Here is a 26,782-nt window from a genome sequence, read left to right as displayed (position 1 = left end):
AGGCGTTACTGTTGTTTATCCTGCCTGTGATTATATCCCATTGCTCTTAGATACTCGTAGGCCCGAAGAGAGAGTTGCTCTTTTGGGTCTGGTTTCTAGCTATGAAGAGTGTCACCACCAGCAAATCTAACTCTGAGCTCGTATTTTGGAGAAAATAACTGAACTTGTGTTACATGGTGCTTTCTTGGAAGAGGTAGGAGAATCTCTGGGCGTCGTCTTTGAGCAGGATCATTAGGCCTGATGTGTTACCTATACCTGGCGTTAGACTTGGTACAGCGCTTTATTACTTCTAAGAAGAATATGAGAGTGTTTTTGTTTTTCTCGTGGATGGTTGCAGTAAAACTTGAAAACAGTAAATCCTTCTTTACCGCTGGGTATCGGCATTTGGGAAAGGCTAGCCGCAGTCAAGTTAAGGCAGCCTAATATGGCTGCCGAGGACCTGAAGTAGGTTGGCTGCAAATTCCCCTTTGTGCAGTGCAGCATATCGGTACTGATTCTGCCCCGTGTTCGGTGTAACGTTGCGGACCCCGAACGCAGGAGTAATGAACCTGATGGTGACAACTGAGCCCTCTGTCTCTGGTCTTCCCACAGCAGCTCCGAGCATCCTGGCGCTTCCAAGCCTCCCTTAAGCTCCTCCAGCATGACCTCACGGATCTTGCTCCGGCAGCAGCTCATGCGTGAGCAGATGCAGGAGCAGGAGCGGCGGGAGCAGCAGCAGAAGCAGCAAGCAGCCCAGTTCATGCAGCAGCGCGTGCCCGTCAGCCAGACACCTGCCATCAACGTCAGCGTTCCCACCAGCCTGCCCCCTGCTACTCAGGTACCGATGGAAGTCCTCAAGGTACGTCAGGGTCTTTGCCTCTCCGTTTCGTAGCTCTCGCTCATCGAAATGCGCTTTGTGTAACAGAGATGTGGTTGCAAGCATTTATGGCAGCTAAACTTTGCAAATAAGGTGCAGTCTGGCTTCATTTGTAGCTTAATTTGGTATCCTGGTACCAAAGAATGGGAAGCCCTTTTAGTTTGTGTGACTTTTTTTTTTTTCCCCTTCCTCTAAACCTTGATCTTGGGAGGGAGATTTTGTTACAAAACTAGCCGTCCCTCTTGTTCTCCCTGTGGAAAACTTTTCACAGTGTCTCTAGCACTTTTTTATTTTCGAAGAGAAGAAATTGTTACTAAATATTCCAATCAATGTGCCATTTTTAAAGAAAATAATGAAATAGTTTTTTAAAATGGAGTCAAAACTCATTACAAAAGACCTCCTCAGAAAGCCTTAATCTGAAAACCGGGTGAGTTTCCAGCCTCTTGCAACTAGCCTTCATAATCCTTTTTTGCTTAAATGACTTGTTTGCTATTAGTAGCTTTGGATTCCTTGTCCTACTGGAAACTGTAGGAGCTTGTTAGTGTATCTCTGTCAAAGGAGATGTAGCTTGCTAATTACTGCAAAAAACTTGAACAACTATAAGAGAAGAGAGAATTTCGTGCAGAGGGTAAGTCCAAATAGAGTAAAGCAATGTGAAATGTGTTAGTAAAAGAACGTAAAAAGCGTCTGACAAATAGGAAGAAATATTTCAGGAAAGTAAAATTGTTGCTAGTTTTGAAAAGTTATATCTTTGCTCTACGCTATTGCTAAGTCTTTTTATTACAGTATGAAGTTTAGTAACCGCTTTCAGTTGATAAGCGTACTCTTACCAAGTTAGCCGGACTTGATTTTAGTAGATTGTTATGTTTTGTCATCGCTGTTGTATATAAATGGTATGCATGCAGAGATTTAGTCTTGAGATAGATTTATAGGCTCAATGTTTCAAAGCAAGTCTGTGCATGACAGGTTTGTGCATTATGGTATTGTGTTGACAGTGCCAAATTGATGCTAAAGGGAATACCAAAATCTTAAGTAAAACGTTAGAGTGATCTAGGAGCGAAAAGAAGGCAGATGAACTTTGAATTACATATTTAATATTTAATGGAAGTGTACGTATAAAATTTTCAGTGTGCGTGCATGTGCATATATTAAGGAAAACGTTTGAAAGTGCCTGGAAAACAAACTATTCTTTGTCTAACATTTGTGCGTCTTGAATTTGTGAAGTTGTTTGCTAACTATAACGATGCCGTTATAATTCAGATCTAGCAGATGTGTAGATGATATGAAATAGTTTTGTTTGTAATGCACTTGGTTAAATAAGCAGGTGTTACAGTTTTGGTTAAAGACCAAATACATCCTTTCATCCTAATCTGTTATGCCATGAATTGTACGTGGGTTTTTTTTTTTTTTCCATTCTCAGAGAACTTATAAGTGTGGGGTTTTTTTTAATTTTTTGGATTTTTTTTTTTATCATTATGGAGGATCTGTAATGTCCTGAAGAAACATTAGTAATGGTCTCTACGTTGCCTGTTTTATAACCACCTTTATCTGTGAGAGAGAGGAAGGCAGACAGTCCTTTATTTCTGAGGCATAAAGTACCAAAGAAGCTGCAACTGAAAGGTGATGCTCAGTTATTTACAAATTCAGTTACTAGGAATTGGCTTCTCATAGGATTTTTATGTGGGTCTGTAAACTGCTGGAGCATTGCTAGGGAACTTCACGCAGAGGACTCGCACCTCGATTCTCTTCATTCAGAATCACAAAAGAAGTGTCCTCAGCCTTTTCCGAGGAAAGAAAATCTCCTGAAAAAAGACGGGTACTTCTGTGCTCTTCAGTGGCCCAAGTGATAGTGTGCTTGACCCTGCAGAGCGAAAAATTAAGTGCATATGTGCTTAGCTGGCTTGTATTTTAAAAGTACTACCTAGCGCCAAGTGCCTTTTAGCAATAGAGGATCATACTTTAAAGGCAATGATTGGAGTGAGCTGTCTGCTGGAGCAAAATGACATCTTTACACCTGTCATCTGCCTTTACATAAGTAACAGTCAAAATTAGCAAAAAAAACCCACCAACCAAACAAAAAAAAAAACCCTAAAAACCAAAGCCTCTTGCAGTCCAAATGAGCAAAGAGCAAAAAAGTGCTCTTGCTCTCTCACTGTGCATGAGAAGAGTGCTTTGCATAGTTTTTCTGCTTGTGTGTTTGTTGGGCAGACGATTCCATCTGCTAGAGATTCATTCTTTTATCCTTACTGTTTTTTTTTAAAAAAAAAAAAAAAAAAAAGGAGGGGGGCAAAACAAACTTCCAAAACAAACAAGCAAAAAAACACTTGAAATCTTAATCTTGTTGAAAATGTACCACTGATGTTTCTATGAGACTAGGGTTTTGCTGGAAAGCCTGTACGTGGGTTTTTGGCTTTTGATTTTTCTTTTCTTTTTTTTTTTTTTTAAATAGACAATTTAGTTTGCAAGATGATATTAACACTAAATCTCAATCTTCCTAGTCAAGATAGGCTGACAGTCAACTATGCCTTAAGTAACTTTGTGTTTGTGTCATCATTTCCCTAGAGTTACTTTTTATACTTCAGTTGTTTTGGGTTTTTTAGCTGTAGACAGATTTTTCTGTACAAGAGCTGCACAGAAGCTTTTATTAGATGAATAGGGAACTACAATTGGTGATTTTATTATCCAGATGATCTGGATTTAATGACCTTAAAAAATGAGATAGGCAAAAAGGGGATTTTAATACTTTCAGAAATGTTCATCTGCAAGGTGGTTTTCTTTAAACCCAAGCTTTTTGAAGATTACTTCACAAATAAAGTAAGACCAAACATAGCACCTTTTTTTTTTTTCTGGAAAAAATGTTTTAGCATTAAAAAGATTAAGAACCCCAAAACATTAGCAAAACATTATATATATAAAAAAGCTGAATTTGTCCACCTTCCATATTTTGTAATTACACTGTGCGACTTGCCCTTTGTTCCATATTGTGCAGTGTTAGAACAATATTTGTGTGTCTGAGGATGGTGGTTTGAAATGACTAGGTTAGAAAGAAGCCAAAAATGTTAATGAATTTGCATTTTCTATTTGTTTTTAAGATGTTTAAGGTGTCCATTTAAAATCAATACAGAAAGAAAGAGCAATACACACAAATCTGTCACATTGCATTGGAATCTCAAAATTACATAATGCGGTATGTTTATGACCATATGAATAAATAGGATTTCCTCTACTTGAGTAACGACTTTTAATTGCATCATTACTCTGTCCAGTAATGTAGCTTGGCATGGTAGGAAATGACCTGTTGGAATTTGCATTTTGCATTGCTTTATGAAGCATAATTAAGAGATGAATTAGGAATAGATCTAACACATTTGAAACAACACCTCTCTGATAGCAAAAGGAGGATATGTTAAGGATTTCACTTAGGCTTCTCCGAAGCTGATTTTTATTTTGATAGCCTCTAAGGCTGGTTTAGCTGTAAGGATCTTCTTATCCATCTCCTGTTGTTAGTTGAGAACTGCAGAGCTGTGTGTTTTAGTTTTATGTACTTACTTGCTATTAAGAGGCTAGTCCTTTGTTGTTGTTGTTTGCAGTTATTTTCATATACAGCAGGTTTCCTTGCCTGTGGCAGCAGAAGCCTCACTGCTGGTTTTAAGAGCAGGTATCGCAGAGCTGCTGCCCGGGAGCTGGCGGTACGTCTCTGTGAGCAGAGTCAGCCCGGGCAGCACTGCTGCGTGGTTGGTATTGTTTTGCCTGACTCCTGGAGAAAGGTGGTGGTTCAGAACAAGCATAGCACAATCACTTAAATGCTTTGGACCTGCCTGCCCAAAACGCAGTCCTTCTCACGGGCGGCGCCACCGAAATTGTGACCGATACTAGCAGGTGTATGCCTTCCAGGTGAGGAGATGCGTTGGAGCAGTCTCAGATGGGAGTTGGGGAATGAGAGGCAGGATCAGCCCTGGATTCGCAACTCTGCGAACCAATTACTTGGAAAACGCTGCCAGATCTTGCAGAATAGGACTTGGTGGGCAGCCGATGTACGTGTCTGCATGTCCCGCTGAGCAGGCAGGAGGCAGAATATCAAAGATGAACAAGTCTCTTCCCCACATGGTATCTATTAATGTTCTTGACGTGGTGCATGTATGTAACTTGTGCTGCTGTGTTCTTAGCTGGTCGCACCAGGTAATGGTGCAAGGGCTAATGGAAGGATAGGTTGTGGTGAAACGGTGTAGTCACTCTTCTGCTCAGTGCTAACATGTGCCAATACTGCTCCAGAAGATGATGTCCATTTACCTCCTCTCATCACAACTTTTGCACGCTTCATGAATAGCACGGTAAGAAAAGTGCTGGGCCTCTCATGTCTCTCTCTTTCCCTCACTGCCTGCTATTAGGGGTTTTGGAGCGCAGCTTCCACTTGGTACAGTTGCCGACATGGCTGCTGGCCCATGAAAGTCATGTCCGAGGTGGCTGAAATTCAACGACCTGCTGCACGGGTTGGGGTGGAAACCTGCAGTTGGTGTCTTTCCTGCTTGGAACTGTTTCTGGTGGTGCAGATATTTTTTTTGGACGCTGCACAAGTGTGTAACTGGTATAAAATATAAGCAGGTCTCCTAAACAGCAGATGACATAACATTTTGCTTTCAGGTTGTTAAAATTCCCTCAAAGAAAAACTTTCCCTTTTTCTACTACAGCTTGTAGTTATGGCCTCTCTTCTTTGAGTGGGTCCTAAATGTGCTGAAGCCTCTTCTTTTTAAAGACTAGAACCACATACTGATTACTAGGTTTCCTCTCTTGCTTTGTTTGTTCCAAGAGCTTTTGCCCATCTCACAGAGGTATCCTGAGCTGATCGCTGCTGACACCAGAGTGGATCCATTCCTCTCTTCCTTAACGCAGTCCCTGCAGTTGCTCACCTTCCCCCTTTCAGTGGCTTTTCCACAATTGACATAACTGCAGCAATGTGGGCGCTGGCTGGAGCAATACAGGTGACCAGGCAGCCCTCTTGCTTTAGCCCTCATGTCATTGCTCATTCAGATTTTAAACGCACCACCACGGTAAGCTCTTTGGAGCAGATCCTGTGTTATTTCTTCGTTTGTGAAATGCCATGCATGCCTTTTGAGTGATGTTAATGGTTATGGGCATCAAAAAATACCTCCTGGTCCTCTAGCAGCGTGCTCTACTACAGAGAACGGGCTGTGGTGTGAACGTGGTCTCTCTGCTGGAGAAGTCTGTGCAGTTGGAGATTGTGTTCTTTGTGTAATAATTATGAGAAAACTTCATTGCATAGGAGACTTATTTTACAGTTCTGAAGAGCAGGAACAATGGGATGTCAAGATAAAGGTGTGGTAGCGTATGCTACAGTAAACGTATGTTTGTGGGCACTCTTATCTGATTAAAAGTTAATTTAATCTAACTTGACAATAGTAGATAGTAGTGTGTGCCAGTGTGTTTTAAGTGCAGCACGTCTTTGCAATTGATAACTGGGAGAAGAGGCTTGCCAAACCAGGCCTTGCTGAATTACAGATACAATTTTTAAACTAGGATTATTTATACTCAGGGAGTCTAGAACTCTGGTATTGTGACTTAAGGCAGTTAGTTAAGTATAAGCTTTTCTTTGAGGAACCTGCTTTAGACTTGACCTCTAAGCCTTGATGTAAGTGAAAGCATTGGCTGAGGCCTTAAACCTTTTGTTGAAAGCCATTCCAAAGTAAGAACTGGTGCTAGATGCCTGTGGTTGGGTGCAGAGGTAGAATGTAAACTCTTGCCTAACATAGGGCTATTAAGACATCAAAAAAATGCGTGGAATTCAAGGGTGAGAAGTACTTCTGTGTAAAAGTATCTGACCGCTTGAGCGCGAGTGCAAAAAACAGTTTTCACCCTTCATTCCAGTTGTCCTTTTCCTGTGGACGCAAAAGCATGTGTTGCCTAGCTCGTGAGCGAGATGCTGTTACTGGTGAAGACGCTCGATCTTTCCATCCTGGTGCTTCAGCTGCGGTCCCTATGGTATAGAACATAGCCTTCGAAGTTGAGAGAAGAGCAGGACAAACCATACTGCCACCGAATTGTGTTGCTGGGGGTTAAAATGTTTCCAGGGGCAATAGTCCTCGGAGCCGAGTGCCCAGGTAACTGAGCATGCTAGTTTGAAGTAGCATTTGTTGGCAAAAAGGGAAATGAGGATGTACTTGCACAAACTTGTGTGGTTATCTGGAAGTCGTTTGCCTTTTAGAGTGGCTGTTTATACCCTTTCTGTGGTCTTACTTGAGGATTTGCTGTCCTCCTGCTGATGTGGTAACAGCTGTAAAGTCAAGGAGAGCTTGTTAGGTTTTTCCTGTTACTGCTGTGAAGCACTGATTTGTTACCTGCCCATGCTTTCTGGTGGCTGAGCTATCAGACCTTGGGGGGAAAAAAATGGTCCACCGTGTGTCAGAGGCTGTTTTGGAGCTGTGGAAGATTAACTTCACAGAAGTAGAAACTGACCTTGGAGGTGCTCACAATTGTCAGCATTGGAAGCATCGGTGAGATCCTGCAGTCCGCCAGCTAACAGGTTTCAACAGGTTGTATTAGGTCCTTCTTGCAGTTAGTGCTAATTTAAAAAAAATAAAATAAAATAAAAAGCAGTCTTAACTGCGCTTTCCTAGTTGAGCCAAGAATGTAGGAGAAGGGTCGGTGGTGGTCACTGAAGCTCCACGGCGTCCTTCAGCCGCAAGTAGTGCCCAGAGCCACACAGAGCGCCGAGGAATGGGGCAATCTATCAAGGTTTAGGCCTCTGTTGACAGCTTTGATAGAGGGCAAATTTTAAAACGTGAAAATTTAGGTCTGCTTAAAGTAATCTTTAGGTATTAGGCGTATTCAGAAATGTTTCAGTTCTTCAGCTAGCTGGGCAGCATTATTCTCCGAGGCGCTGAACCTGTGTAGTGAACGAATTCAAAGTGACAAGCTAGAGACATTCCTGCCATTCAAGAGAGGCTTAAGGAATTTCTTATTGGCTAAATTACAAATATGTAGCATTTTGCCCAGCACTGCATGGCAATTTCAACCTGCCTGACCGTGACAAGATTAGCGCTTTTGCTCCCCCTCCCCAGCAGTAATATAAAAGAAAAAAAAAAAAAAGAATAAAATAGATTAAGAAGTACCAGGCAGAGATGCAAAAGCTTGAAAGTGTAAAAACCCGGCCTTACCTTGAATGATTCTGTCTGTCATTTGATTGGTTCCTTAATTAGCCCCATGTCCTTTAACCTCTTGAGAAATAAGTAAGGGATAGATTTGGGGATAAAGACAAAGACGCCCAGAGATTTACCACACACCGCTAGGTAATGCATCAAGGAATGTTGGTAATTAGCCCTGCCTCTTTCCTTTCTGGCTCATTTAATAAAACTAGTTGATTTAAAATAATGCCTTGCTGGTTCATTATCAACTACTTTAAGAGCCAAGTTATGAACTTGAGAAACAAAAACAAGATTGTATTGTCTGCGAAGGACCTGGTGAGTTTTGTTCATTTTTTTTAAGGAAGTTATTCATTTTTTTTTTCCCCCTCCTAACTCAATAATTAAATATTACTTTGTTTGGATTACGTTTTGGCTTTTTTGGGTGTGTTTATTTCTAGTGCCTACTACTAAGAGGCGGAGAGGAGGAAAAAATTCCAAGATCTTGAAGAGGTACATGTCAGATTGTGTTAAGAAAGCATGGCCTGATGGAATTCAGCTGAATACTTACTTTAGAGTAGTAATAGTCCAGCTGAGGTAATGGGTAGCTGCTTTAACCCTTTTTCCCTCGGAAACGGGGTGCCAGCCTCATGGCTTGTTCTTTGACCGAAATGATCCATTTGAGTAACGCATCTCATTAGTGCTTGTAATGGCAATTGTCCCAGAACTGAGGACAGAACGCATTTGCTTTCTCTTTTCTTAAGAAAATATTCATGTAGCATTCTTCAGTTAAAAATCTTTTATTTAATTTAAAAAAAAACAACCAAACAAAAACAGCTCCTCCCCTTCCTTTATAGATAGGAGTAACTCTACTCAGAAGACAGGCTTGCCAAATCTTGACTCCTTTAGGACACTTTCTCTGAACCTCTTCTAATTCATCAGCATCTTGGGGCAGAACTGGATACAGTGCTTCAGTGCAAATGAGGAGAAACATCTTCCTTGCTCTCCTTCCAGACATCCCTTTTGCATCCCTTTTGCAGGATTACGTTTGTTCTCGGGGGAGCTTCTGTTCCATTGCTTTTCATTGAGGCCCTGCACAACTCGGTGCCTGCTTTTGTGTGCTCATCAGATGGGTAAATTAAAGAATCTGGTGGTCAAGTGAGCACAGCCTTTGAGCAGTCGCTCTGTGAAACTGTTTCCCTGCCAGTTTTTAGTTCTCAGCAATCATTTGCCACCGGTTATAAGAATATGTTGCTCCAAACACCTGCACGGAGGGAGTTTGAGCTAACAGCTCGGCCCTGCAGGTTGTCACTAGAAGAGCTTCCACTGGATACCAGTTCCCCTCTTATTTATTATTTTGAGACTTGTTAATACACCTTTAAACTCTGTAATATGTGTTTATTTGACTTACAAGCTTGAAAAACTGTAATTTTAACAATGTTGAGCACAAAATCAAATACCTCATTAAAAACAAATATCGTAATGCCATTTTTTTTTGCAAAGCTGTTAGGTAACCCGCAAATACCTAAGTCTAAGCCAAATTATACTTTGGGTTACCCAGATCATACTGTTATCCTGCTAAGATACTGTGTTACGTGTTTTTTTTTTTTTTTTTTTTTTTTTTTTTTTTGGACCTCTGTGACTCTAGTGTCCTTGGTTTGCTGAACCAATAGCAATAGTTTGAAGTCTCAGCTAGTTCTTTGAAAGCTCTTGGGTAGATTATTCAGTTCAAGCAGTTTTCTTTTCTTGGAACTTTACCCCAAGGAATGTGCATTTCAATGTCAAAATTCAAGAAATTAAACCAGTATATGAAACGTTCTGAAGCACTGGAGAACATATTCAGCTATGTCAGTCATTGCATTGCACTTTCAAAATCTCTCAGCAGATGGCATTGGAGTTTCCAGGAGTTTCTGTATTTCTTGGGAAAGCTTTCAGTTGCTGGCGAAATGGTCTTTCTAGACTATTCCTTCCTCTAGTGCAAGGAGGATGCTCAAGTGTTAGAAACTGCTTTGACACGTTATTTTAATAATGGCCTTTGCTTATTTTATCATGCTTTATTTCTACGAACAAGTGACTGAGAGGTGCCTTTAAACTATCGACCAGTTGAATGTGGTATGCAACAGTTATTACATGTGAAAAGATATTACTGTTAAACAGCCTGTGAAAGGCAGGCTGTTTCTCGTAAATAAGCTGGCCTCCAGTGGAAGTAGTAAACTTGTTTAGCAAGTGAGACTGGCATGGTAAAAGAGCATACACGATAAAACTAGAGTTGAAAATTGAAAATTTCCATTGAAAATTTCCTAGCTACGGAGCTGTGTAAGACATAAATGTATTGCATTAAACTCTGTTCCCCTTCCTGCTTTGTGCTACAAACCCTTATTTTTGTAGACAGTGGGAACTGTTAATATCTAGCTAGCTAGCTTGGCATTTGAAAATTGAATCCTGTATAGTTTGCTGCAGGATGTTGTGCCTTTTCTAGTCTGGCTTCCAGTGTGTTTTTCTATGATAATGCATTTTTTCATTTGCGTTGCTTATTATAATTATTTTTGCAAAAACTCTTTTTTCCCACCTGCCCCATAATCTCCAGCTGTTGCTGGTGTCAGTTGTTTCTACTTTTTCCTTCAGTTTCAGTGCTGGGTGCATGTTTTTCACTTATATTTGCATTTAAGGATGAAGGATCAAGGCCAGGGAAAACAGTAAGTGAGAAGCTGAGACCCTGCTGGAGGAATGCAGCTAGAAAGGCAGGATATAAAATTGATAAATCACATACTGCTGTTTGGATGAGGAAAAAGGCAAAGATTTCCTGAAATCCTATGATTTACCTCAACTCCGTTTCTAGTGGCAGGCAAGAAGAAGCAGTGACACCAAATCTAGATGTAAGGCATCTCCTTGTTTTCAGACAGTCTCTGTTGGATTCCTCCTGGGTAGAGATGCTGTGGCCGATCATGTCTTTCCTCCTTTCCCCCTCGCTTCTTCCTCATTTTCCCCCTCTAGTCTGCTCACTGGGGTGCTGGTGACTCGAATGTGGACAAGACGGAGGAATTGGCACCAAACGTAGTAGCCACAAGCTCTGCCCAAAGGAAGTTTCTGTGTAAGCCCTGTTGTACGGGGAGGTGAGTTCTGCAACCCGTTATTTGGTGTGTTTGCCATACCACTAAACATGCTCTCCTTCAGCTCAGAATTACACGGTTGATGCAGGAGCTGCTGGGTGAAGTTCTCTGGGCTGTGTTACACCGGGGGTCGGGCGAGGTTATCCTAGTGACCCCCATCGAGATCCTTTCCATCTGATGAGGGAATATGTTCATGGGAATAAAGTCGAGGTATCCCTCAGAGCTGATGGCGTAGTGGGCTTGTGGCTCGTGCGCCGAGACTGCTTTGGTTTTTGTTTTCCCTCTCAGAGCAACTACGCGGTGGGAAGATAGGAGCTGGATGCAAAATACGAGGCAGATACCCTCAAGGAAGCGCTGTGTGTCTCTGCAGTGTTATCTATGAGGCTGTTACAGAAAAAGAAGCTGACTTGTTTCTCACCTGTCATAACTGTACCTCAAGCCAGACTCTGAAATGGGGGTGTTTTTGTTTGTGGTTTTTTTTTTTTTTTATAGTCGTAGTGTTTGAAGCCACAGGAGCCTGAAGACAGGGAAAATCTGTAAGGAGTTACAGCACGGTTGGTAGAGGCACGGCTTTCATTAGATGAGGATGTATTTCTGCATCCACGTGAATCTTGCATTTTTTTTTCCCCCTCTTTCTGTAACTCCCAAAAGATAAAGCGCTCTCAGGAACGCTAGTTGTATCTTGCTATTTGCCTTCCGTTCTCTCCATGCACAACGTTCCTGTCTCAAAGCGAAACAAAAATGATTTGAAGAAGTTATGTGATGGCTTTGGGGGGGAAAAAATGAGTAACTACTCCTGCGTTTCTATGATTTAGGTGGCTTACACAACCCAGAAGCCGTTGGCTGCTCTCAGGCAGCCCACCTACTTAAAGCTCCGGCTTTGGACAACAGAGTTGTTGTTCCCGACCCGACTGGAATCCGTGTCGGCTCTCAAAACGAGCACACTGACATCAGCGGGAGCGTGTCTTGTGTGTTTAAAGAAATCGACATTTCAAAGAGCTGTTTTCCTGTCTCGGGGCAGCGTAGTCCTCCCACCCGTCCACCCTCTCCTTTTGGATATGGGGAGAGGCAGCTCCGCTCGCCAACGAGCGTCGCGGCAGTGGAAGAGCGCCGCAGAGCTTCCGCTAGGGCCGAGGCTTGAATCCTCAGGGGCCGTTGGACGCCTAAGCGTGGCTAAAAGATCTGAGCCTAAAGGTCTTGTTCATCGCTGAACGCTCTAGAAAATCCTAAAAGCAGCAGTGGGCTTTAGACTGTGTTTTTCCCCCTTTACCTAACGAGTGACTCTAGTAATTTTTGGAAATGGGAGGCCTTGCCGGTAAGCTGCTGTATTGCAGTGCCCTGGTAGTGGTGTAAAAGTACAAGTCTTGGTATGAGTTATTCCGACTTGGAAACAGAAGCTAACTATGGAATTGAAAGGAAGCTCTCACATCCAGGGATGTGAATCGCAGCATATGTGTTGGGCTTCTTTTTCTAAAGCTCAGCAGGGAGTTCCTGGCTGAAACCATCAAAGTTCACCTTATGGACTTAATGGCTGCTTATGAAACAAAACTTTCTGCTCTTTTTCAGAGGAAAATGTAAACAGGCAAGTAATGGAAATCCTCCTTTTGCAAAATACTTACTATTTTTCTTTTAAGCAAAACACACTTGAAGATTGAGGAGGAAAACAGCCTACCTATGTCAGGTCTTAATAAAGGCAACACACTGAACCTTTAGTCTTTTGGACATCTACTTCTGGCTGCTTAAGGCCTTGTCTTCTCTTTGCTTTTGTTGTTTTGTGTGGGCTTCCCCCCATCTTTGTTACTGTTTTTTACTTTTTGGCCTTGGAGGCTCCACTGTTTATTTTCTGTCTCCCCCTCCCCCTTCCCCCCCCTTTTTTTTTGCCCTTCCTATCTTTGGTATTGGCATTTTATACTTCTGACTTCTGGTGAGACTGTGGAAGAATCCAAAATGCCCACGGTCATGGTTTCTATTTGATCTTCTCTGTATAGCTGTCAGGAGCTTCAGACAAACCAACAGGACAGCACGGTTTGTGGTTTTGCCTTCAGTGCAGGAGCTGACTAGCAGGAAAACGTTTTTAGGCGTCTTCAGTAGCAAATAGGGAACGGGAGCAGGGTGGGTGGAAGTGTGGTGCATGATCCTTTGAGACGGCTTTGAACGCAGGCCCACTGGAATAATGCAGCCTACATTAGAGACAGTGTGAGGCTTGACCTAGCGCGTCCTCTGAATTAAGGAACATCTGTTGCGTGGTAGAGATACCTTTTAGCTTAGGAGAGCTGCACTTAGTGCCCATCTGAAATGATGCATCAGTCTGTGCTTTGGGGATGGTACTGGGTTGCTAAGCCAAAAGTTTCCTATTTGGAAGGCAAACGTGGCACATCTACTTTTGAGCATCTACTCTAAAGTAGAAGCTTTTGGTACAACTCATTACTTCAGGAATAACAACCGTTTCTTAGGTTTTCATTCCTGTGAGATCCGAGTTTTGCCTTTAGATTAGTGCATCCAAAATTCACTGTCAGTGGTAGCATGGAGCCATGGTATGCAAAAGTCTGTGTTCATCACAATCCAGCAACTTCAAAACAGGCCATGGGTTGCACATTGTGTGGCTTAAAACATGTCACTGAGTATTGGAGAAGCGGCTGGGGTCTGAGTTACAGGGTCTGTGTGCAAGGGGAGGTTGTGACAGGGGAGAGGTTTATATACAGCCGGTACCATTTTGCAGCCTTAGCTAGAACTGCTTGTATCCTCTTAGGAAAAGGAAACCGAATCATCTGTGTAACCAACTCTTCTATTTAGCAGCTTGCCATAAAAACAAACTTAGTTTATATATAGAAAGGAAGAACCAGGTATGGTCCAGTTATTCTCTAAGATTTCTAAGAAATGAGAGTTCACATATTTAAAAAAAAAAAAAAAAAAAAAAAAGCTGTCACCTTTTTCTTCATCCTAACTTACTAATTGCACAATCTTCCTTTGAGCAGTCTGATACTACTTAATACAGATTAAGCCTCTGGAAACTTATTTGACAACCATATAGACATGACACAAATCTGTTCAAAATATACTTCTTAAGAGTTTCTGAAACCCTTGTAAAAGTACAGTCCTGTTCCAAAAAAAAATACTGCTGTGAAATGTAATGCCCTCTCCCCACCCTGCTAAACACAGTATTTATTCAGAAATAAGAATCTAATTTCAGAAGATTTTTTTTTTGGGGGGGGGGGTTAAAACTTGAAATAATGTTCAGTTACGAGATGTCTGTTTGTTTGTTTTTTCAGACTTTCCTTAGATGAAATAATATATTAGGTCCTGCAAGTTTGGCACAAACAAAATTCCGCTTCCTAACACCCACCAAACCCCACCACTCTGAAATGCCAGTATGCGTTGGGTCTGAAAGAAACAGCTCCTCCAGGAAGGAGTAAAATGACCTTAAATGAGTCAGCACTTGTATCGTAGGGATTGTGCGCTTCCTATCCTTTCTGTCTCCGGAGAGGAAGGGAGTCCTGGACCGCAGGCACCATTCATTCTGCAGCAATTAATGGGCTCCATTCACATGAAAGTTCATATATTCCTTAAGGCTTCAGCCCTGTATGCTTTGCTGTGTAAAAGGAAAAATAGTATTTAATCATGATAGTGTGGCTTTACAAAAGAGTTTATGCTTCTCTAATGTACATTGGCTTTTTGAGGGAAGAAAAGCGGTGCCTTCTGCTTTGCAGTGCTTTTTATTAAATAAGTGGTTGCTCCATGCTAAGTGCAGTGTCCTATGTCGATTACTGTTCAGATCTGCCTTCTGCCTTTCCCTGGAGCGTTTAATGTAAATAACAAGGGAAATGCTTCTAGCCAAGGCCTCTCCTGAGCTCAGTCCCTTCCCAGGACTTATCCTCAGAAAGGCTTGTCTCTCTGAACTTTCACCTTCTCCAGGGAACCTTATTAATTGCATTCATCTGCTTTGTTTTAAGCTAATGAGACTTGCTCACTAGGCTAAGAGGACTGAATCAAGTCATCGTTGCAGTCGATATCTCCTAGCCCGCAGTGTCTAGACGCTCCACTTAGAGCGCAAAGTGAAGAATGTGCTAACTGCTGCTGCACCCAAGGAATAACAAAAGACAGAACTATTAGAGGAACAAAGTTAATTAACTTCACATTTTCTTCTCTAGTGCAGTTTCAGATGATAACATGGTTAAATTAACTATTGCTACCAGGTTATGTAAGCAATAGGCCACTGGATGGGGTAAGGTAGAAACAGTTTTGGCTGTGAGTCAACCAGTTCCTTAGGTGATGGTTCCATGATATATTGAGTTTGGCAGCAGAGCTGGCTGAAGACATTCCTTCCAGTCCTGATAGCTACTGTCCCCTTGGTTGTACCAACACATCTGTTTGTGGTGCCACACTAAAAATCATGTGAGATTACAGAAACAGTTTGAGGGCAGGGAGGAGAGTCTGTTTTTGTGAAGGTGACGTTTTTAACAGCTTAGTGATTTTGATCATTTGGGTTAGCATAGCCCTGCAAACAACTGTACTGGCAATATGGAGTGGGGAGAGCAGTGAGCTGATGTGGGGCAGGAACCAGCAGCCAGACAGCAGCAAAGGGCAGCTCCGTCATCTGGCTTGGCTATGGATCGTGGAGCTGCACCTTGAGGTCCCTATGGAGCAGGACAGTGTCTGCATCCGCTTGTCCACGCTGCCGGGTGGACCTGCTCGACGATATTCTGATTTCACTCCTTGCTGTAACTGATGCCCTTGAAAGACTGCTGCTCTTCTTGCTGGTGGTTTTAAGCTGCCTCAAGTGCCCAGTAGAAGTTAAAACCCGTTCTTGCCCTTCTTCCACCCTCCCCACGTCAGACTTTCTTCAAGCTGATGATGATCTTTGTCCCAAATAGCTTTTCTTAACCTCAGTAAATCAAGGAAGAAAATCCTTGCTGTTTGCACTGTGTCTGCGTTAGCCTTTTAGTGTGGAGCAGCAGTGTGCTTTTGAAGTAAATTCCCAGTGGTCCCCATTTATTGCATGTTAGTTTATTTTTGTGCAGTGCTGTTGATGAGTACTAATTGGATTCTTGTCAGAGGAAATAAAACCAGAAGACCTCATGTGCTCCAGCCACTAATGGGAGTTCAGTCTAGAGACCAGACTAGAGCCACTCTCACATAAACTGCTTGAAATGCATATAACTGTTTCCCCTGCAGAGCCCCTTGTCTCGCACCGCCTTACTTGGTAATGCACATCTAGCTGTAGGGTCCTCAGTACCAGCTGCTTCTGGACCCCTGTTTTTGTTAAAACCTAACTACTTGCTGTTGTAGATGCACTGCCATCTTCTCTGGCTCTTGGCACTTTTTTTTTTTTTTTTGGTTTAAGCTTTACTTTTCCTCCTTTCAGATTTTCATTTAAAGTAAAAGCCATTCAGTGCAAGCTTATGTGCACTTTTAAAGCATTGTTTGAAATCTCTAATTATTCCATCCTGTAAAGTAGTGACATGCTAAATGGACGCATACTGAGGTATAAAAAGGAGTGAGGAAGGCGGGAAGACTGAATCAGTTTCTAGTTAATCCACATCTAATTTCTAGTTAGACCCAACTAACTCTTTTGCATCTGCTTGCCTTGGTTGCGTTAGTTCCTATACCATTTTCTGGGTAGCTGAAACTTCATATACTATCAATGATGAAAGGTATATTGTAAAACATGCAATCCTGTGTGTATTTTTCAGTGGTACAAGGTGATATATGTTCTTTTATGTAAATAAACGTGGCTTTGCTGGAAGATATTAGGTCTATCTCCCCTTGTGAACACAGTTCTGTTCTCATAATAGCATTTGAAGGGTTACGTTAGTGAGGGTCAAGTGCGGTTTAAAATAGGATTCTTTTGAGACCAAGCCTGGAGGCCGTGAATTTCTTTCTCAAAAGCTGTTTTGATCTTCTGACAAAACTATTGCTTCTGAATTTCTTAGCAATACTTATTTGCTGCTAACCTTTGGAGAACTGGAATGATAACACACACTCTTCTTTGTATTTTGTGAATGGGCCTTCCTGGTGAGTTGATGACTTTTTTTGAAGTTCAGCTGGAGCCATTGAAAAGAGTTTTCTGTAAACTGTTTGGGAAGGTGAAATTTGTCTGGTGTTATATAATAAAATGTGATTCCAGTCCTGCAGAAAAGAGTTTTAACCCTGACCTCAGGAGCATTCTGCACAGTAGACAGTCAAGAGCATATAGTACCTTGCAGGCCTGAGAGCTTATGTGTAGTCACATGCTGCCGATGCCGCTACTAGAGCATGCGTATATGGTAGAAATGCAGCATGGCAGAAATTTTGACCATCCTTTTATATAACATGTACAAAGTAAATATTTTTTTACTTTTTCTTGGTCTGTTTTAAGTTTCCCTGGTAAGGATTGTTGCTGAGCAGCATCTCCTGAGGTAATGATCCTGACTGCTTTTGGTTACAATTGCAATGTAAACAAGGTTAATGATAGCTAATTAAGTTTTTATCGAAACAAAAGATCTCACCAGTTCAGGCAGTTGTGCTGTTAATGCCCTGTCCTCTGGCCTGATCAGGGGCTGGTTATGTGGACAGGAGCATCTCATTTCACAGCTTAACTAAGCGTTTGTCTGCCACATGTGAAAACATGAGAAGGATTTTCAACAGCTCGTATCTGCAAGACATGGAGAGACAGGTGTGAGGAGGGTTACAAGAATGGACCAGGGGCTGCATATTGTTTTTGTAAATACAAAATAGATAGTGGTGCTATGTCTCTTATGTATGTAAAGCCTGAGATCTTCAAAATGCTGAAATGTTGCCATTCTTTCTAATAGATGAGCCTGTGCTAGTGCTGCTCCTCCTGGGAGCCAGGAGGCAGCGACCTTCTGGCTGTTACGGGAGTACGTTTGTGGGGTGTACAGCTGAGATCATTCCACATAATGGCCGTTTGCCTTAAATGTTTCTTTGCGTTACAGAAGTATTATGGGAACGCTCCTTTTAGCTAAGAAACAAGTAAGAACATTAAGTTTAATTGAGGTTTCCTTGGTTTAAAATTAAAGTGGAATAAATACACTTAATTTCTTACTGTTGTTACCTTAAAACTCTTGTGACGACTGTGATGTCTGCTGTAACACCTATATATAAAGTGAGATGTCAGGAAATAGAAGATGTAATGCTGCTTAATGGAAGTGTCAGGGAATTTAACAATTCTGCTTGGTACGAAAAGCTATCACCATTCAGAAGCAATATCGACAGCGTTGGGTTTTAGTTTTGATGCTCTGTAGCATCAGCTGGACCTTCTGGGCAAATCCTGCCCTTCGAGTGGTGGCTTTCCTCGCTGTATAAGGGGTGTACACCTTTGTAGCTTGCCAAACTACCAAAAAAAAAAAAAACCAAATCTGATAGTTAGCAGAATGCCTCAGGTTGTAGCCAGTTGAGTTTGCATGAAGGTGACTTGGATTATATTACATTAGAGTTCACGATGATCAAGCACTCTGAGATACCGAAGCTGCTCTATTACAACTCAGTAGATTTTTAATGCAGTCATAAATAACATTGCAGCTCGTTGAACAGAAGGATAAAACTCGAGCAGTTCAGTGGTAAGCCAGCTTGTGTTTCCTTCCCTTGAATGAAGTGGGCGATTTATTATTATTTTAGGCTGCTTCTAATGATCATGTTAGTAGCGTGAATAAAATGGTTGTCTGTAAACTGCTCTGTGCTTTTGCTTGTTCAAGCCTTCGTGTTGGGGCTGAGATAAGACAGTATAAGCTGTAGGCAAAGTAGTATAGAGCCCAGCTAAGTCTTTCTAATTCTTAACTGTGACATATAAAAGTTCAGGGCACTTAAACAGTGCAAAACTGTTTTGAATTAACAAAATCCTCATTCTTTTGCTAATTTTTTCTCGTGGCACTATGTATTTGTCATAAAGCATATAGCCTCAAAACAGATATGTTCTAAAACAAGTGTCCTTTGTGCTGCAGCCAGCGTGTTGCCAAGTGATCTGTTAAAATAAATGGCCCATTCGAAATTATATTGACCCTTATTTTTGGATGCATTTTTGAAAAGTTTCACTAGGAAGGCTTTTCAGTAGTGAACGTAGGCCAGACCGTTTCAAAATGCGTGACGTTGGTTGGGTTTGATATTTTGGGGGTGATGTTTTTGTTTGCTTGTTTTCTGTGTTGTTCTGTTTCAAAATTTGGTTCTGATTTGTGGCACGTTCTTGATACACGCTGACTTCACTGCATAAGTGACCTTGAGAGAGAGAGCACTGCCAGTCTCGCAGTGCCCTATGCAATTATGCGAACAAGTGCAGCCGTATTTCACCTAGATCATTTTTAGACTAAGTGTACAACAAGTATAGATGTCCTTCTGACGTGCAGTGTGTCTCCCAAGTTGCCTTTTCTTCCTTGAACGTAATAACCCGAGAATTGCATTTGAGTTTGAGTAGCTTTTCTTAAAAAGTATGTTTCTGCTTGTGGCTTTTTGATGCATTTTGATCTAGTGCCATCTTTACATCTCTCTCTACTTCGTGTTCCTTTGCTGATTGTCTGAATTTTGTAAACAGAAATTTTTAATAGCCCACAGGCAATATTGTATGGTTCTTTCTCCCAAGCTAGCGTTGCGGATTCGAAATGCCTTAAATCAAACTTTCACTCCTTCTTTAGCCCAACAGTGCTTAAGATAATGTTCTTCATCGTTTGAAAGTATTTTGACTCAAAACTGCGTCTTGTATGCTGTAAAATTGAGCAACCTTTCACAAAGCTCAGGGTGACAACTGAGACCAGTGTTGAGAGTATGGGTTTTTAAACTTCATGAAAGTAACTTTTTCAGCTGCAATGTTGGCAAAATAACCTATCCTAGCTTCAATTTCACCTGTGAAAACTCATTGTTGCATGATACCTGTTGCTAAGACAAGTCCATGCAGGAAAGAGGTAGATTTACTGAATTAAAACCTGCTTGGGGGGGGGGAGGCTTGAAGCTTCTTGGATGTATTTTTATTTACTTATTTATTTTGGGTCAGTACAAGCAAATAGCCCATTCTGTGTATGGCAACTCCATGCCAGCTCTCTGTCCTTCGGAGCAAAGTGAGGCGTTGCCAGAGCATTGCAGGATTTGAGGAAACCTCTCTTCCTCCTTTTGTATGGCCAAGGGCATGCTCTCTCGGGTGTGGGCTCCAGAAACATATCCAGAATCTCTAAATCCTTGATACATAGGAAAGTTAATATCTCATAAATAATTAGAAATGAAATCAGCAGCTGTTTTTGGAAGGACAAATTTGTTCTTAGTGTAGAGCTAGATTCATGTGAAGAAAATATGTGGATCCGGTGTAAAAACAAAACCTGTACCTTTCTGTCGAGGCTCTGGTGGAGATAAGGGCGATGCTCTGGTGTTCCTGCCAGGAGAGCCGGAGTAGAAGTCAGCCGTTGAATATACCATTTTTCACAGCAGGCTAGAAGTGAACCAGAGACCTGAAGTGAAAGATATTGTCATCCAAGTCTAGCAACCGTTCCCGTCCTTACTGACCCCTGCTAAAGTAGTGACTCCTGCAAAACGTAACTGATAGCCGTGCTCAGTCTGTAAATACGTGACCGCGTCCAAGCTGGCGCTGGCTAGCACTATGCTTGGCACCCTTGGGAGGACGATAAGGCTGGACAAATACTTTTACCTCTTTGAAGTGACTCTTTCAGGTCAGTAGTGAACTGTGTGAGAGAGGTCTGGATAAATCCTATGTTGGTGCTGTGCTGGCTGCAGGCAAGGTGGAGCAAGTAGCATGCACTAACATGCAACCTACATCAATTCCTGTCATCTTAAACGAACTGGTTAACCAGTTTTTAATTTCTTCGGATACTGTTGTCTTGTGCTTCTTTAGATCATAGTTTTGTAATACAGTTTTTTTTTTTTTTAAACACAAAAACTTCATTCTTTTTGCCTTTGGAGAAAGGTCATAAGAATCCTTGGTGATAGGTGAAACAACTTCTAGTTGCATAAATGATGCTTGTTCTATACAACGTACCTTTTCTTTTTCGTAACCATGTTTTGTGTTTAAAGGTGACTGACTGTTGGATCTGCTTAGGCTGCAGTCAGAGTGCTGGATCTGAACTAGCTTGCTTGTACCTGCCTTGGTTTTCACATTCAGGGATTTTTTTGGATGAAATAAGTAACCAGAGAGTTCCAGTAAGTGTTAACAGATGTCACTTCCCTGCACTGGTTATGTCCTAAAATAACCTGCTGACATAGCCTCTGAATAATAGACTTCTCTGTAAAATAGACTTCTATGTGTCATTCCCCAGTCAACAAAAGTAACTTTTCGCCTTGTTCCTGTTCTGGGGCTTTCTGGTCAGTGTTGTTTTTGTCACGGTTCCTGGGTAATGGACTAAATGAAAGGAAGCAAATGTTCTTTAAAAAGATGGAGGGCAAGGGGAAGGTGAGAAGAGCAGCTACAACAGCACTGAATTCAGAGTAGCCCTATAGGGAGCAATAAACAGCACAACCCAATCAGTGTAATTTTGATTAAACTTCAAGTGTTTCATCTTGGAGGCCTCAAAAGATTTCGGCAAGCAAAAGAACTGAACTTCTAAAGCAAAGCTACTTCAGGCCACCGACATCCTCAGGGGGAAAAATGTGATGCTGTTGCTTAATGTTTGAATATGACATGTGGGAAAATGGCTTTTGAGAGCGAGTTAAACCATTGTCCCACCGAGTTATTTGAATTGCTCTGAACTGGATGGTATGAGACTTCCTGGCATTGCAGTGAAACCCATGATCAATATTTTAATGAAATAATTGAAGTTTTAGATGTTGCTTAGGATTTCCAGACTTTGTAAATCAAACTGTGGTGACTATTGCTTATGGACTCTTGAATCTGGCTTAGCAAACTTCAGGAGGAGTAAAGACTTAAAAGTTAGGTGAAAATGATAACCCATGTTACAAAAAAATCCCACTTGGATGGTTACTTGAGTTTAAGGCTCAAGTAATCTGTGTTGGCCAACTGCTTGAAATCAAGTTAACCATATATCACAGAATCACAATCATTTAGGTTGGAAGGGACCTCTGGAGATCACCTAGTCCAACCTCCCTGCTCAAGCAGGGACCTCTAGAGCATATTGCCCAGGATCACATCCAGACGGGTTTTGAATATCTTCAGGGAAGGAGACTCCACAACCTCTCTGGGCAACCCAATCCAATGCTCTGTCACCCTCACAGTGAAGTTTTTTCTCAGGTTCAGGTGGAACTTCCTGTGGTTCAGTTTGTGCCCATTGCCTCTTGTCCTAACACTGGGCACCACGGAGAAGAGTCTGGCCCCATCTTCTTGACACTCTCCCTTCAGATACTTACACACATTGATAAGATCCCCCTCAGTCTTCTCTTCTCCAGGCTGAACAGGCCCAGCTCCCTCAGCCTTTCCTCCTAGGAGAGATGCTCCAGTCCCCTCATCATCTTGGTAGCCTTTCGCTGAACTCACTCCAGGAGCGCCATGTCTCTCTTGTACTGGGGAGCCCAGAACTGGACACAGTCCTCCAGGTGAGGCCTCCCCAGGGCTGAGGAGAGGGGCAGGATCACCTCCCTCGACCTGCAGGCAGCACTCTTCCAAACGCACCCCAGGATCCCATTGGCCTTCTTGGCCACAAGGGCACACTGCTGCCTCATGCTTAACTTGTTGTCCACCAGGACTCCCAGGTCCTTCTCTACAGAGCTACTTTCCAGCAGGTCAACCCCCAGCCTGTACTGCTGCATGGGATTATTCCTGCCTAGGTGCAGGACCTTGCACTTGCCTTTGTTGAACTTCATGAGGTTCCTCTCCGCCCAGCTCTCCAGCCTGTCCAGGTCCCTCTGAATGGCAGCACAGTCTTCTGGTGTGTTAGCCTCTCCCCCCAGTTTAGTATCATCAGCAAACTTGCTGAGGGTGCACTCTGTCCCTTCCTCCAGGTCACTGATGAATATATTGAACAAGACTGGGCCCAGGACTGACCCCTGGGGGACACCACTAGCCACAGGCCTCCAACTTGACTTTGCGCCACTGACCACAACCCTCTGAGCTCGGCCATCCAGCCAGTTCTCAATGCACCTCACCGTCCACTCATCTAGCCCACACTTCCTGAGTTTCCCTAGGAGGATGTGATGGGAGACAGTGTCAAAAGCCTTGCTGAAGTCCAGAAAGACAACATCCACTGCTCTGCCCTTATCTCCCCAGCCAGTCATTCCGTCATAGAAGGCTCTCAGATTGGTCAAGCATGATTTCCCTTTGGTGAATCCATGCTGACTACTCCTGATCACCTTCTTGTCCTCCAGATGCTTAGTGGTGAGCTTATATACCTGTTTTGACAGTAAAATGCAGTCTGTCAGTGCAAGAGGCACTAATTGCTAATCTTTTCATATGTAGTTCTCCTCATATGGTTTTGGGGGGGGGGGGGGGGTTTGTTGTTGGTGGTTTTTTTAAGCCTGAAAGGACACCTGTCATAAGCACAGGATTTTTGCAGCTTTCAGAATTTAATCAAGGTCCTAGAAAATAACTTATTGCTGCTGCTTTTGTTTTTTATTGTCTCTGAAATGGATGGGTTTGAGCAACTTTAAAAAGCAGCTTTGAAGTCCTGCTGCTGGCCCAGCTTACTGAACTGGCTTTCTGGTGCAGTGGACCTCACTGAAGCCTGCGGCCCTTGCAAACATTTCAGTGGGTATGGATTTATGTCATTTTTCTTTGGGTACCGTTAATTGTTAAATGACACAGAATTTTAACCTTTCTTAAAAATCCCATGACATCTAGTTCTCTAAGCAACAAAAAGTTCTATTGAACTGAGAAAACTGACCAAAAAGTATTTTATTTGTAATTATAAACTGTAAGTCCTAAGGCAATTTACTTAGAACAAATGGTCTTTTTAATTAAAAAAAAAAAAAAAAAGAGGGGGGTGGGGAAGAAGTCTTCCTCCCATTTGGCTAGCTGTCCTCTCTGCGCCTCTGGCTTGTTCCTGTTGCCCAAGCTTGTCTCCGCTTAAATGAAGCGTTAAGTGATTAGGCTTTACTTTCCCAGAAAGCTCCAGTGATGGTTTTGATGAGAAGAATCTTTTTTGTGTGTGATGCAGAGAACTTTTCTGTGTGATGCAGGTGCCTTTTGCCACTTTTGTTGCACCAAGTGAGACTTGGGATGTCTCCAGCTTTGTGTGACTAGGAGTTAGCACAGACGGGAGGTCTGTACTGCTTAATTCCATGTCCTGGTTCTTGTCAAATCACTTTTTTCGAAGAAACGGACATTGCATCTGATGAGTTCAAGTAGCAGGAGGAAAGCAGAGGAGGCTGTTTTGGCTAGCAGTTCTCTGCATAAATAGCTCTGCTTTGACCAGCTAGGCCTGAACGTGACAGTCGAGCTATGCCGGGTGTGCGTTGGCTCCCTGAGGACCAGCTGTGACTGGGCTCCTGCATCTGCAGCCCAGGGGTGGCCTGGGCTTGGGAGAGCTGGCCTTTGCCAGAGGAAGGGAGAGTGATCAAAGTGTGATATCTGCCCCAAAAAGAGGGAGATGAAAAGGGTGGGGAAAGAGCAAGAGGCAGTAGAAGTCGTCCTGAGGCCAGGGCTCTTGCCACTTGGCCATTCTTGATCTAGAGTTCCTTGCAGCCAAATTTTTCTCTTACTCGAAATTACCATAATGTAACTAGTTTTTTCCATAGTACCTTTTTAAAAAAAAAAAAAAAAAAAAAGGTCCCTCCCAAGGTGGTTCTTTCATCACTTCTTGCTTGTGATGTAGTAATATTGAAGTAAAGCTGCATCCAAAACAAGAAATTGCCTTGCTCTTGCACTTCGTGTCTCATGAATTTGGAAGAACAACAAGAACTGTTCTTCACCCCAAAGGCGAAAAGGGGCTGAGGACCAAAATTAGATCTTAAAGAAGTCAAAGCCTTTATTCATAGTTTCAGATCCAGGGTAGTTGCATTTCTTTTTAGGGTTTGTTTTGCAGCTTGTGAGATATGTTGTGTTCCTTGTCGCACAAAAAATAATGCTACCTTTTGACCTATCCACAGGCTGACTATGGTTTGTACTTTACTAATAGTACCTCTCGGGACAGAGTCCAAATGTGCTTACTTGGGCAAATATTTGTTACAGACACTCTGGAAAATGATGTGTGAGATCAAAGACACAAAGATAGTCTCAACAAAAAACGTTGAATTTATAGAGGTAGCCCCACCAGATTTCAACAGCAAAGGGAGGTCATACGGCAACTGAAGAGGGCAATAAATGACATAATGAAGAATCTATCTGAGGTTTCTCAGATGCCGTCGGTGTAGCCTGTCAGGCCTCGCAATTGTACAGAGCGAGGGTAGTTGACATTAGCATATCTGTCCAAGACAAAGTGTGGTGAAACCGTTTCCACCCTGTGGGATCTCCTGCCCTTGTTACACTGACACGCAGAACCCTAAGAGTTGTGTAACGTCTTTCTGGGACTCTTTGGAGATGGCTTGTATGTTCTTGTATTCAAATGTGGGAGAGTATTTGAGCCGTTACAGATTCAAAGGAGATGGTCAGTCCCTGAATCTCTCCTTTGCTTCGTCGTTTCAGAGGAATCTAAAGACAGAAAAGGCAGTTCTGTGTGTCCTCCAGATCACTGATCTTTTGTCATCCTCTCACAAGTCCAGTTAAATGTTCTTGGAGAACAATGCATATTTAGTGTATGGTGATGACATTCTTCCGGAAGTTTTTCTACAAAGGCAATTGAGTGTTTTCTCCTTTGCCGCTACCTTGGAGCCCTGACGTCTGACAGTAAGCGCTCTTCCTTAAAGAGTCTCTTGTTGCCTAAGTGCAACAAGAGGGGAATCTGGGAAAAGGTTGCCTGTGGATAGCTGTGTTCAAAATACTTCCAAAGGATGGACCTTTTCCTGTGAGCCAAAGTGATGTGCGTCAGGAATTTAATTGTGACCAGATTATGATTTCTTTGCAGTTCTGCTGCACGCAAATACACAGTAGTGTTTATCCAGGTATTATGTTCCCTGTAAGGATGGGCAGAGGAAGAAGGATGACATCCCCCCCCCCCCCCCCCCAAAAAAAAAAAAAGCCGAAAAGCCGACAGTAGGTTCTGAAGTTTTGGTGAAATCTGTTGCCTTGTGATAAAGAGGATGCAGTTCTCAGTAAAGTTAAAATTATCAGAAAACAGTTATGTTTCTGTATTAGTTCTGTATTAGGTAGAAATCTAATGCAAGGGAACTGAAATAATCTTTGGAAGGAAAGCTGGATGAGATTGGTACCCTTCTAGAGGGAGTTCCAAGGGGCTTATTCTCTAATCGTAAAAACATAACACTAAAACTAAAAGCATAACAGCCCGCTTTGCTTCCTGGTTTCTGATGGGAAGAAGTCTTAAGTGGTTGGTTTAATATATTCCAGCTAAAGAACTTTTCATTTTTGAGCTCTCCTTGCTTTTATGTCAATAACTTTGTATACTTTGGAGACAGGGTTTTATTTGTGTGACGCTTACTAAACGATGCCCTAATATCTGATGCAATTTAAAAGGAACTGCCTGCCTTCTCTGGTGACTGAGAAGGTTCAGAAACTTTACTTTAGATTCATGACTTTTTTCCCTTGCCTTCCGTGATGTACAAAGGGCAACACAGCCCATTTAAAAACAAAACAACCTTTCCCCCCCCCCCCCGAGATTCTATCATGAATTAGCTTCATAAGCTGGAAAACAATGCAAAATAAGACAAAATTTTGTATTGTATTGTAGGATGATGCAACAAATTCCTGA

The 26,782-nt window shown here is 42.3% G+C and overlaps 1 protein-coding gene across 23 annotated transcripts in view; it reads left to right on the top strand.

Annotated features, from left to right (window-relative positions):
• MITF (melanocyte inducing transcription factor) overlaps positions 1-26,782 on the top strand; it is a 112,114-nt gene that overhangs the window by 63,420 nt on the left and 21,912 nt on the right. For 19 of the 23 annotated variants that reach the window (XM_068907013.1, XM_068907010.1, XM_068907016.1 and 16 more), the window contains one exon: positions 592-838. In XM_068907013.1, coding sequence (XP_068763114.1) covers positions 592-838 — 247 coding nt within the window. The remainder of the gene's footprint in view (positions 1-591; positions 839-26,782) is intronic. The other 4 variants (XM_068907022.1, XM_068907014.1, XM_068907011.1 and 1 more) reach the window with 1 other exon arrangement.

Source organism: Struthio camelus, chromosome 14 (genome assembly GCF_040807025.1).
Source record: "Struthio camelus isolate bStrCam1 chromosome 14, bStrCam1.hap1, whole genome shotgun sequence".
Taxonomy (NCBI): domain Eukaryota; kingdom Metazoa; phylum Chordata; class Aves; order Struthioniformes; family Struthionidae; genus Struthio; species Struthio camelus.
This window is presented reverse-complemented; position numbering and strand designations above follow the sequence as displayed.